At 39.0% G+C, this 12413-nt stretch overlaps 1 protein-coding gene across 8 annotated transcripts in view; it reads right to left on the reverse strand.

Moving 5' to 3' along the window:
• LOC143137783 (calcium-activated potassium channel subunit alpha-1a-like) overlaps positions 1 to 12413 on the reverse strand; it is a 102260-nt gene that overhangs the window by 32347 nt on the left and 57500 nt on the right. For all 8 annotated transcript variants that reach the window (XM_076298103.1, XM_076298102.1, XM_076298101.1 and 5 more), the window contains exons 6-9: positions 9998 to 10073; positions 8804 to 8879; positions 8265 to 8435; positions 6441 to 6532 (exon numbers count right to left, since the gene is read on the reverse strand). In XM_076298103.1, coding sequence (XP_076154218.1) covers positions 6441 to 6532; positions 8265 to 8435; positions 8804 to 8879; positions 9998 to 10073 — 415 coding nt within the window. The remainder of the gene's footprint in view (positions 1 to 6440; positions 6533 to 8264; positions 8436 to 8803; positions 8880 to 9997; positions 10074 to 12413) is intronic.

The raw sequence follows: 12413 nt of genomic DNA on the forward strand, positions 1-12413 counted from the left end.
AGTCCATGATTTCCAAAAATTGCAAATTTTGATTGGTTTAACCACAGGACCTTTTTCCACATTACCTCAATCCATTTTAAACAAACTCAGGCCTAGATAAGACAGTGGTATTTTCTGCATCATGCCTACATGTAAATACAATTTTGGTTGTTGCATGGTAAAGTTTACACTAGCATTTCTGAATTGAGTATTATAATGTGCACATATACAATGGTTATTTGAGGCTTTCCTTAGCCCATACAATGACTTTCTTTACAGAAACAGGTCTGGTTTTGATGCAGTGCCATCTGAGGTCCAAAAGACCACGGCCATCCAATTTTGTTTTTCAGCTATATCCCTTGTTTGCAAAAAGAAATTCTTGATTCTCTGAATATTTCAATTATAGTATGTACTGTAGATGATGAACTCCCCAAATACTTCACAATTTCATGTTAAGCATTCAAATTACATTGTTTCATCATTTGTCCACACAGGTTTACACAGAGTGATGAATACCCCTACATCTTTACTTCTAAGAGACCCTGCCTCTCTGGGATGCTCTTTTTTATACCCAATCATGTTGCCAGTTACCCTAATTAATTATGAAACATTCCTCCTTTTGTTTAATTTATTTATCGTCTCAACATTTTTGGAAACATGTTGCTGATATCAAATTCAACATATATTTTTTTTTTCAACATTTGATATGTTGTCTGTGTCCTTTTCGCAACTAAATGTGAGTTTAAGAGATTTGCAAATTATTACATTCTTTTTTTTTTCCACATTTTACACAACGTCCCAACTTTTTCTGATTTGGGGTTGTATTTGTAACACCTATTAAAGTGAGTTAGAGTAAGTAGAAGCCTCATCCACCACTTACGGAGAAAAATGAATGCTATTCCAACTCAAGACCCCAATATAAATGCTATCTACCAGTAAATGTACAGGAATAAAACTAAAAGTAAATGTATCACTCAGTTTCTGAGTACAGGGAGCAGCATTCAGATTGAGGATGATGTGGGGGGCCAACTGGATTATTATGGGAGGTCAAGACTCACGATTCTTTTATACCACATAAAAAGAATAGCCTTTTTGTCAATTTAATGTGGTATAACACAGTGGGGTTCTGAATTTACAAACACATAGCCAGTGAGATATTTCAGGAACCACATTGCCTCAAGGTTGAAAACTTTTAAATTATTTTTTGAAGAGTAATGTTCCATCACCACCTTTTTGAGTCCCTTGACTTTTGACAAAGAAGTCAGAGTTGATATTGGTTCCTTTTTAAACAGCCATCTCCACAAGGCTCTAGCAACAAATGTTATAAAATCCTAGTGATCTCTGGCTTGCTGTGAACATTTCTGACCATTACCAAGCCCTGATGTCCAAAAGACCATGATTGCAATTTTAGCCTGGTCCTCTGTCATTTTGAATAATAGAGAATTACTTTGTGCTTGAAAAACAGTACATTATGGTATGCAGGGTATTCATTTAGTTACTGATACTGTTTAGTTTGGTTTGCTAATTTTATGAAAAAGTTATGGAAGCTTGTAAGTACTGTAAACTTTACAGTGTAAAGGACATAGCAAATGTGGAGCACTAAGAACGTCCTCTTTCACTTGGCCCAATCTATCAGATTAGACATTAAAGCAACACAATGTAAGAATTAGTATCTATATCCTTTGGTGTCAATTTTCAACATATTGGGTATCAGTGATTTGAAAACTGATGAAAAGAGTCATGTAACATGTACCTGCATGGTAAAACGAAGCTAAATAGTGCAATATGGCATTCCCGGTGTGCATCACCAACAGGGATGGATTACTGCACGCCGGGCCCAGGCCCAGGGGCCCGAGGGGTCAGGGGGCCCTGAAGCCCAAGCCTTTGCATGGAATCATTGCCTCAATATCAACAAATCAGGATGTAGGCTATGAATCTGATTGAATTTAGTATTGGCCATCCCCAAAATGCACCAGAATACAGGAAATCACATCAAACAAATTAAAAAATGTCAGGGTGAGGACCCCCAAACCCCCCCTCCCACATATACGACAATAAGTGGGGGGGCCCTTAATACATCTGGGCCCAGGGGCCCAAAAGTTCATAATCCGCCCATGATCACCAAAGTCGGCAAATTCTCCATATTTTACAAGTCAGTGAGTCAAAACAAGTTTGCAGCCCTTAGTTATTAGAAAAAATAACTACATATTTGCTTTCAAATTGGGCCAATCAATATTGTTCTATGATGTATTCTATCTCATTTTATCTGATGTTGGAGCAGTCTCTTTACAAACATAAAAATGATGACACTCTCACAATGACAGTCACAGTGACAATACAGGGCACACTGATACTCAGTGCCCTATTTTGGCGATCTTAAACGCAGCGCATAGCATATTCTTGTCACAACGCAAAGTTTATTCCTATCTTACACTCAAATTTTTCGCCATGCCCTTCTCTTTTATTACACAATGCGCCCAGGGGTGTGGCAATTAAGGACAATTAAGATCTAAAAATCTCTATCTTACACCATCTAAAAAGCATTACGCCACTGACCAAGAAAAACCTGGTCTATAGCGAAAGGCGCAAATGAAGCACAGCTGAAGACACACTGTCACGAGATGTAAGCAGCAACTCGTCTGCATGATAAATGTCCTTAGGTTTTTTATTCAGTCATTCGAACATTATTGGGGTAAATGTTGCTTTTTTCAGGCTATGTTTTCAATGGTAACTCATTGTCAGTCAATAGTGAAAGTAATTAAGTGTGTATAACTGATTTGTCGTTGACTATGACACCACAGTCATAGTTAGTTACTTGGTGTGTACATGAACTCGAGCATTTAGAACATTGTTTGTGTGCACAGTAGGGACAAAACTTTTTAAGATTGTATAACTTTTTCTTTGAAACCCTGCCTAGAAAGCATTCCAGTGCCTCTTCTCTGCTGATGGTGAGACAGGTTTTCTGGGTTCTAAGCCACCTGTTGAATATCTGTGAGATTCTGATGTTCTTATTCACCTACTGTACACAGTGATGCACTGGGACCTCTTGCTTCTCTCAATGTCCTGTTTAGTGCTGGTGTGCAATGTTCTGGTGGTGAATGAACGTCTTGGGAAGATATCTATAGCTTCTTGTCAGCGACTTCATTAGAACAGGGCTTAGAACAATCTTAATAATTTCTTAAAATAGTAATACAGTAATTTCCTGTGTATTAGCCACATTGTGTATAAGCCGCAGGACAGTGTTTTATGCAAGTTAAAAGAAACAAAACCATATTAATACCATATTAACTGCCTCCGTGTATTAACCTCATAGCTGAAGAAATTTTGCAAAATCAATGTATAAGCTGCGGCTAACAGTTGGGAAATTACGGTAGACTGATGTGTTTATGAAGAAAGTTCCTTGTTTTTATCATTTTTAGACCATAATCAATTCCACAAGGTAATTTCTTGCTTTTCTAAATTAATAAAATTGTCCAGGTTTCCCTGTTTGTGTGTTTAACTTTTAAATGGTAGTGTTACTACACCCATGATGTCCAGATAATCTCTACTGAGGGTTGGTTAAATCCAAATGTCAGCATCAGAAGGCTTGAAGGGTTCACTGACCATAACTAAGCTTTCTGAATCCTCAATACTGTCTTACAAAACAATGGTGTCTTTGGATGGATTGCAGTGAGAGGCAGTCTCATGGTTTAGCAGATTAGCAGGGCATGGTGGTTTTTTTCTATAATTTCTATAATTCAGAACAAACGTTTTACTTTGCTTTCATGGCCAACCGGACCACTACAAGATCCCCCTCCCAGAACCACCACTGTGAGTAACACATCGTGGTGGAGGCTGCTACTCTGGCTAGAGGCATTTGAGAATATAATAACCAACACAGGGAGCCACACAGTGGGGCATTATAATGTTAGATGTTGTGACAATTGAGAGGTACATTAAAATACTTGTTACGGTTAAAGGAGCATGCCAACTTTTGGGGAGATTAGCTCATTTGCCTGCTATCCCTGTTAGACCAATTGGCCTTTGTTAGGCATGCACAGAAGGGTATTAGATTAGTTTAGATGAGATTCAACTTTATTCTCATTGTGCAGAGTACAAGTACAGAGACAACTTGGTTTCGTATGTCAGTATGTATACTGTGTGTATACTGTTATCTACTCTGGGATGGACAGCAAATTAGGTTATTTTCCAAAAAGTTGGCATGTTCCTTGGTTGTATCAGCGATGGCGGGGTAACGCCACTACTGTTGATGTTCAAACAAAACAGAGAGCTAGCTCGCTACTCCCTCCCCCCTCCCCCTCCCTCCCGTGCAATTGAAAGTCTCCTGAACGCGCATCTCGTCGGTTATTGGTTGGAACACTTTATTTTGCTTTTGAGTGGTTGGCAACACTTGTTAGCAATTGTTTTTGTGTGCAGATCTTAGAGCCTAGGCTGCCTACAGAGACGTGTTTTTTTGATGGCCTGCTTATGGGGTGGGCAGCTAGCAGATCGTTACATTAGGACAGATTAGATGAAAGTGATCATTTATGTTTGGGCCTTTTTTGGGCCGGCAATCGCTGATACAACCTTTAAAAGTGTGATATACAGGCAGAAATCTTGCAAATCACATAACATGCACAGGTTGGCATGTCACAGTGTGAGAGAAATCCCTAGAGACACCAAAAGTGCATTACAATATAACATCATCAGTATAAAAGGCTATTTGGGAAGTTGTGGGGAATAGCACTAATAGCAAAACTAAATAGCTATATGGCCAGGGGCTGTAAAGAATAGATGAACAAGGTAGTAGCCAAACTGAAACAAGTTATGACTCTTTTAATGGTCAATATTATACCACAAAACTTGTTGGAACACTTAGGGCCCGTGGAAGTATTAACAGTGCTGATCTTTTTCAGGCTATCGGATGCAATTTACTAAAGTACATCACCCTTAAAATGCCCTGCAAATGCAATCAGTATACTGTAAAGTATCCTTACATCTAACCACCTGGAATAAATGTAATGGTTTCTCCTTTTAAGCTCCTTCTAAGGCGATACTGATGTCGAGTGTAACCGCACCAGCTGCCCTATCATGAAGAGCTTTTGAGAAGTTTAGTGTCAATTAATATAGTAGGCTAATACACTGCTGTGTCAGTGTTTGTGTCAGACATCATGTCACAGGACCTTATTGCAGGAATCCCCCCAAACGACTTTTGGTTGAGGCTGCACAATCAGGTGCTTCACAGCAGTGAATAACTATATTAACTATTAAATCAAAGAAAGCAGACTGGAGCACACTGATTCAACTTGCAGTATCTTAGTGCAAACAAAAACGTTTTGAAGACACCGTGGTGTAAATACTGTTAGTTGAATCAGTCTGCTTTCTTTGTTTTGATAAGTTTTTGGTTGTGTTATTGTTGTCTTTACAGTGGGATCATAAGCCTTTAAATGTCTCAGTTCTAGTATTTCAGGAATGTCTAGTGAAGCTGTCTGGTTAAACTAAATGTTTGTTTAACCAGATCATGTAATCTACATGTTATGTAGATACTAGCAAACAATCGGAGGAGTCTTGAGAACTTAGTTTGGGACTTGAGGCATCCAGAATTTATAGTGTGGTTCTGACTGAAGATTTAGGCCAGGAATGAATTGAAAATAACATGAACAAGAGCTAAGCAATCAACAGAAGATTTCATGCTAAACAATAAAAAAAATAAAAAATAATAACCTTCCATTATTCCAAAAAGAAACTGTGTTTTTTGTTCAGGTCTTATGTTTTTTGTCAGAGTCCATGGATAATTGTATTGTCAAAATGTTAAACATGTTTCGCCACTTTATGGTACTAAAATGTATCCATATACTTGCCAAAGGAGCGTGTTTAAAACCAAAACAATTTCAGTTTAAAAAACATAATGTAATTGACTGACATGCAACATACCAATTAGTTTGAAACATCCCCATCACCACCACCACCCAATGACACCATCTCAGGCAAACTGACATGCAAAAATAAACCTAGCTGGTACCACACACATAAAGCAGGCATACTTACACAGTGATTGTGACAGACAACAAAAGCAACATACACAAAAGCTGTTAACATGTACTCCTTTGAAATGATTGTTGCAAATGACCCAATGCGTTCACATTCATGGCCGATATCTCCAGTCACTGTGTCACTGTGATCAGACTCAAAGGTCACTGGTCACACACAGTATACACCACACCTTACCAGAGAGGCATTTTTTTTTTTAAATTATCTTTTGTCAACTCTCTGGTCTCTCGAACTTACTTTCTGCCTCGAGTTGAGTTATAAGTCCCTCCATATTTCTTCCGATTAAGGATGAGCGCAGCGATTTCTGGCACGTAGCGCGCAAACATTGCCTACATGCGTGGGACAGAGAACAGACAAGACAACAGAAAGCATGCGGGGGGAGAGGGGGTTAGACTGCGGTGCAGCCGACACAGCCTCCCGTATATACTTACTTTCGCCCATTTACAGCACTATAGGAACCACCATATTTCTTGCGGTTTCCTATTAACTCTATGATTTCAGGGACGTAGCTGGCAAACATGGCCTGAGGAGGAGAGGAGCAGACAGAAGAAGAGACTAAAAAATAGATAGGAGAAAGAGAAGACTAGGGCTATTCATTCTTTTTTCATCTTTCTATCTTTTTTTGGATTGCACAATGGATATCTAAATATCCACATGAAAAAAAAAATCTACAGTGTTTGAAGTTAAACATACTCAATACTGTAGATGTTTTATGGAATTACATGCAAAAGTTATGAAAAAAAATATATGCATGCAGAATGTATGTTAAACAAGAGCATTCCGAAAAAGAAATGTATAAAAAATGAAAATAGCAGAAGGCAGTTTGTTTTAGTGAGGGCAGACTGCCTGGGAGTTTACAGATATTTGCATTGGAGGATAAAAATGTTAAGCGAAACGGACACAGTTGACTTTCTAACAGTCAAACTGTGATGGGTGGATATTTTTTAGAAGTAAACTTAGAAGTAATGAGAGGAGTAGAAACTCCAAAGAGCCATGTTTCGTCCAACAAACACGTGTGTCAAGTTGATTTGCATAGAGCTGCCTTGTCAACACATTTACAGCCCTACATTCTATTTCTGGAAGAGAGCACAGTAATCTATGATCTTCTTCAAATTGAAGTTACCTGGGTATATACATCTTTGTGCTTTGTTCTATCTGAATATTTATCCAGACTTTATGATTGAGGAGGATAATTAACGTTCCTCATTGTTTACTTTACAAACATTCTATACATGAAGCCAGCATAAGTATAATATATATAATATAGTATAATATATATTATACAAAGCTGAAATGATTCATACTACAACAGGCACAATAAATAAGTTAGGTTTGATAGCCCTTTTAGTTGGGCTATGTGCATTTTAGAGTAGCTTTTTGTTTTATACTACCATTTGTGAACTAACACTATACTAGTGTACTAGTGTAATACTACTAGTAGTGTATTAGTTCTCAATGTGTTGACATGAGGCAGGCCTATGGTCCATCAGCCTTTCACTGGGTTTGTTGAAAATTGGGATGGGAAGAGCAGGGTAGGGTCTTGAAACCGCATAGTGGATTTTTACCTGAGCATAACACCTGGGCAAACGTTGTGATAATGTAAAAATATTACTGTAAAACTTTACATTCATAACTCTTATGTTTGAGTCTTATTCTGAACAAAATATGTAACAAATTAAACAAAAAACACTTCTCTTGAACACTGGGTCATGATTCAGTTTGGGGAATATTATCAGCCATTGGACTTGGACTGACACAAAATTCAAATCAAATCAAGTTCAACTTAAGATCTAAAAAAAAAAACACTTTTCATTCTCAATTTATTCTTATTGCTCCGTATTTCTCCTAAGAGCTGTTTAGGAGAAACTGGTCAGATCTCATTTCAAATTTTGCTTTCCTATTGGATGCGACCATAACATGTAGCTATACTGATAATTCAGAGCAAATACAGTAGCTGTAAATGACTGGTCCAAAGCAGTCTTATATACAGTATTTGATATTTTGACTCATGTCCAAGCATTCAAGGCAAATGCAGACTAAAGAGACACCATAGTGGGACAGTGTCTCTTCACAGGAGAGCAGGTGGGTTGAATGTGAGGTGAAGGAGTGACTGTGTTTCCAGCTATTGGTCAAGTCAAACAGGGGCACCATGACCAATGGGCTTCTGGTTAGGCAGGTTGTATGTGGGGCGAAAAAAGCAGGATGCATGACCAAAACAAAAGAAAACAAAACGAGAGACACAAATCATTTTTTACCAATCCACCGAGGATGAAGAAGACCATGAAAAGGCGCCCAAGGGTTGTTTTTGCACAAACATCTCCATATCCCACTGTGGACATGGTGACCATGAGTAAGTAGACACACTCCCAGTAGGAAAGGGATTGGGAATTTTGGAAGTTTTCCCAAGGGTCCCCTGAGTTTTCCACCTAAAATGCATGTGAAAAAGTCTCAGTATCTCAGTATAAATAAAATGACAACTTTCTTTACGCCTTGCCTTTATTATCAAAGTCTTTATTATGTAAATCCACTGAATACAAACACAGAGAGATATACTACAGATCTCCAGTATAATCCCTCAATGTTTCATCAGAATAAACTATTTTAAAATAGAGTAATAGATTAGGATTAATCTCATGTGTTGCAAGGTGTTACTACACCCTAAGACAGTTGTAGGTTTGACTTGATGAGTTTCTGTACCATTTTGAGGAACTTACTGTTCAGTTTTCAGTGCTCACCAGCAGAAGTAAGTCTGTGGTGTGGTATGGAATGGCACAGCAATATATGGTGCACTTACCAAGTGGATGAATCCAGCTGCAGTAAGCCATGTACTTATGAAGATTGAGCACAAGTTCACAAGTTTTATGGAATTGCTATTGAAAACAAGAGCCAGGCAAAGCGTGTCAATCACACAATCCCAGCTAGACTTGGTAGCAAATATCGTTCATAATTTCAAAAGTGAAAATGACAACACATTATACAACAGTGTATCCTCCAGAGTTTGAACTTGCTGATTTTCATGCAATTTAGTCTGACCTTGTAAGTGATTTTGAGGACAAGGTTTAAGGTCGGGATTTTAGATTGCATAAAAGATGATATTTTTAAATATTCTAACCTCATTAATCCACTGAAACAGAGGTGCCCGGTTTACTACGACAACAAAACTTCTGATTTTTCCTGAATCCCCCCATTTTAGTATTACCATGTCATGACCCTGCCTGCTAGTCAGTGCAGCAAAAGATCATCTATGGTTGTTATATGGTCATCGATGGCTATATGAAAAACTACAAGTTTGCTAAGTATGACTTCCTGACATCGTATGTTACAGTTTGCTGCCTTTGTGCACATCTGATTATCGACTGTCTGTTAGCCTTTGGCTATTCAATGACTTTGCCTTTACCTCTGTGTGCGTAGATAGAAAGAGGAGATTATTCTGAAACATTTCGCTCTGGTAAGCCCTTCCTGACATCTGTGCTAAAAGCTTTAATATTAAGCACTGGGGAGACAGGGGAATTCTAGCTGTCTATGCAGTTTTTCCTCACTCTCTCTCTGTCTGTCTTTCTTCCTTTCTTTCTTTCTCTCCCTCCCTCCCTCCCTATCTCTCTCTCTCACTCTTTCTCTCAGAGTAACAGCTACAATAAGTTGAAAGAGGAGATGTGATACTATGAGACACATGCACTCCTTTTAGCAAAAGTCGAAGACAGACAAAGTGAAAGTTCTGATGAGTGCATTTGTGTGCTGTATTTGTGAAGCAGCAAAATTAGAGATTCAGTCTGTGCTTTCTCGTATTTGATCTTTGACAGTAACAAGCGCACATATATCAACACATATCAATTAAATCCATTTAGTATTCAATGAAATCCAAAGTGGCATATCAACTTTAGCACTGTGCAAACAGACACACAGACACAACAGCGACAAAATAGACACAACAGTCTTTTGTATGAACCAGCAGTGATAGAGCATGTGTCGGAGAGAGAAAGGTACTTACCTAGTTTTTAAAATATTCAAAAACTGTAAAATTTCTGAGAACTGTATCAACCTTAAGGCTCTTAAGAACCTTAACCCTGCATGTGGAGAAACACAAACACAAGCGGAATGTCGGGATTTAGTCATCAGTACAAAACAAGAGTACATCAGAAAGACCAAGCCAATCATGTGCAAATAAGCAACTCTTAACAGACATTTAGCAATTCCATAGCAAGAGAAGCAATCACCATACCTTTAAAGCCTTCATCCATTTTAAGCAGAGTCATTTTTTTCATAACCCCAAACTAACAAACAGTCAAGCCCTCAAAAAAGGCCAAGTATTGCAAGATGTAAAACAAAACCAAGGTTTTTAAAGCAGCAGATTTTCAATACAAGCAGCTGATTGAATTCTTTCACCGGTTGCATTCTAAGGTGATTGACAAAGCAACAGCAGCATCTAGTCAAATACATTTTTCATTACAGGGCTGAGGGAGTCGAACGGTCTGGGGATGAAACCTGGATTAGGACAGAGGCAGGTGGGTGGTGAGGACTGCTAGGTAAACAACGCTGACGTAAAATATTTGTTTTTGTGCCCTGAGTCAAGGCCTCAGGTGCTTTAGCTGCAAAGCAAAATATGCCATATGTCATAAGAGTTCCAGCCTGGATTCATATGTATGGGTTGACACAGAAAATGATATTTTATGTTTTTTTGTCCCATAAGAACAGAAAAGCAAGTGACACTCCCCCACACACATACACCACTGGATGTGTTCAGAAATGGTCAACAACAAAAACAACCCTTTTCATTAAAAACATCTCTTTTCATAACAAGCTGTGACCTATTACTCGCTATATCCTTGAACTGCCCAGTCTACAGCAGCCATAATAGCCATTTCAACTTTAATATCTTTGTTGCAGTGCACACAATGATGCTAAGAGATCAAACAATTCTGTAGATCAGTACATCAGTGCTACAGGTCAATACACTCAATTCTACTCTACAATCATAGTCTTTTACCCCTGAAAGTCATACTTTGCAAATGCATTAACCTGACCAGTGCATGCCTAACCTAACCTAACCTATGTTTTATTGTAGCCTGGAAGTGTTAATAGGTCTACCTAGAAAGCCTGATCTGATGGGTAGCATGCAGCCATTTTTGTATCCTTAACCAATGGGATATAAAGGTATGTAAACATAGCATAAGGAAACACTGCAAATGCATATACAATATAACATGTATAGGATAATGCATCTTCTCCAATACATCTACTAAACTAATATATTTTAAAGTATCCTGAAAAGGATAATTTAAATAGGAATAATTTAGCTACCTGTATGCAATGGCAGCCTGCTCAACCAGTGGCAGCCCAGGGTTGTATGTAAACATTACATAAGGATAATGTAGGGATATAGACTTGTAACTGGTTATATTCCCATACATGAAACCTACTTTTCACAACAGGGCACTGTCACCATCCCTTTGGACACACACACACACACACACACACACACACACACACCTCATATACAATGATATAGGCAGTGTTGTGTGAAAGCCATTTTGCTCTGCATTGTCCTGGGTATATGATGCAGTGTTAAAGAGATTATGACTCACAAGTAACACTTCAATGAACAATCCCTTAATCATAATAACTTGACATCATATAGAAACCAGTTATTCTAATATTAGGCCCACATCACAACATATTCAGATTTAAAAAGAACTTCTATAATCTAGACTTTGATGTAACATTTCAAGGGACAGGTCAGAGTCTACCCAACAAAAGGACATACTAAGGACAAACAACAGTGGGAGAGTGACCACATCTGGGAATCAATTTGAAACTAAACATGCTTTTATAAGGTCCAACAATTCGATAAAATTCTATTAACCACCAACATTAAGACAGACGACTGCGTATTAGACACCAAGCAACACTGAGCGTGAGAACACCGTAGACCACATGGCTCAATGACACACGCACTACAACCACTAGACAACAACACAGAGCCAAACACGGTTTTAAATCTGCAGCAGGGCAGCGTGCCCTCACGATGCACACTCAAGACACAAACACACAAGCGCCCACGTGGGCATACACTGGTCTATGACTGTCTCCAGCCTCTCTCTTTCCCACTCCCTCCCTCTTTTTTTCTTTCGTTCGATTTCTTTCTTTCTTTCTTTCTTTCTTTTCCAAAGGGGGGGGGGGGGGGAGGGCGCGTTCCTGAACCCCCCGTTAGCGTCACCCTTCCTTACCCCAGTGGGAGACGACCCGTAGGCTGGACGCCAGTGTCCAGCGTGCCAGGTCGGGCTCGTTTCTCTCGCCCCCGGCACCACCGTGACCCATCTTCACCCGGTAGCCGTTATGGAAAAGGTCAGCGCAGGACTTCTTGCGCCGCCTCGTGTTCAGGAACGCCTCGGAGTGCGCGGCCCCGT

The sequence above is a fragment of the Alosa pseudoharengus genome, unplaced genomic scaffold (assembly GCF_046254945.1).
Source record: "Alosa pseudoharengus isolate Yale_2024_CS ecotype anadromous, Long Island Sound unplaced genomic scaffold, YU_APseudo_1.1 YU_APseudo_1.1_scf_21, whole genome shotgun sequence".
In the NCBI taxonomy this organism is placed as follows: domain Eukaryota; kingdom Metazoa; phylum Chordata; class Actinopteri; order Clupeiformes; family Clupeidae; genus Alosa; species Alosa pseudoharengus.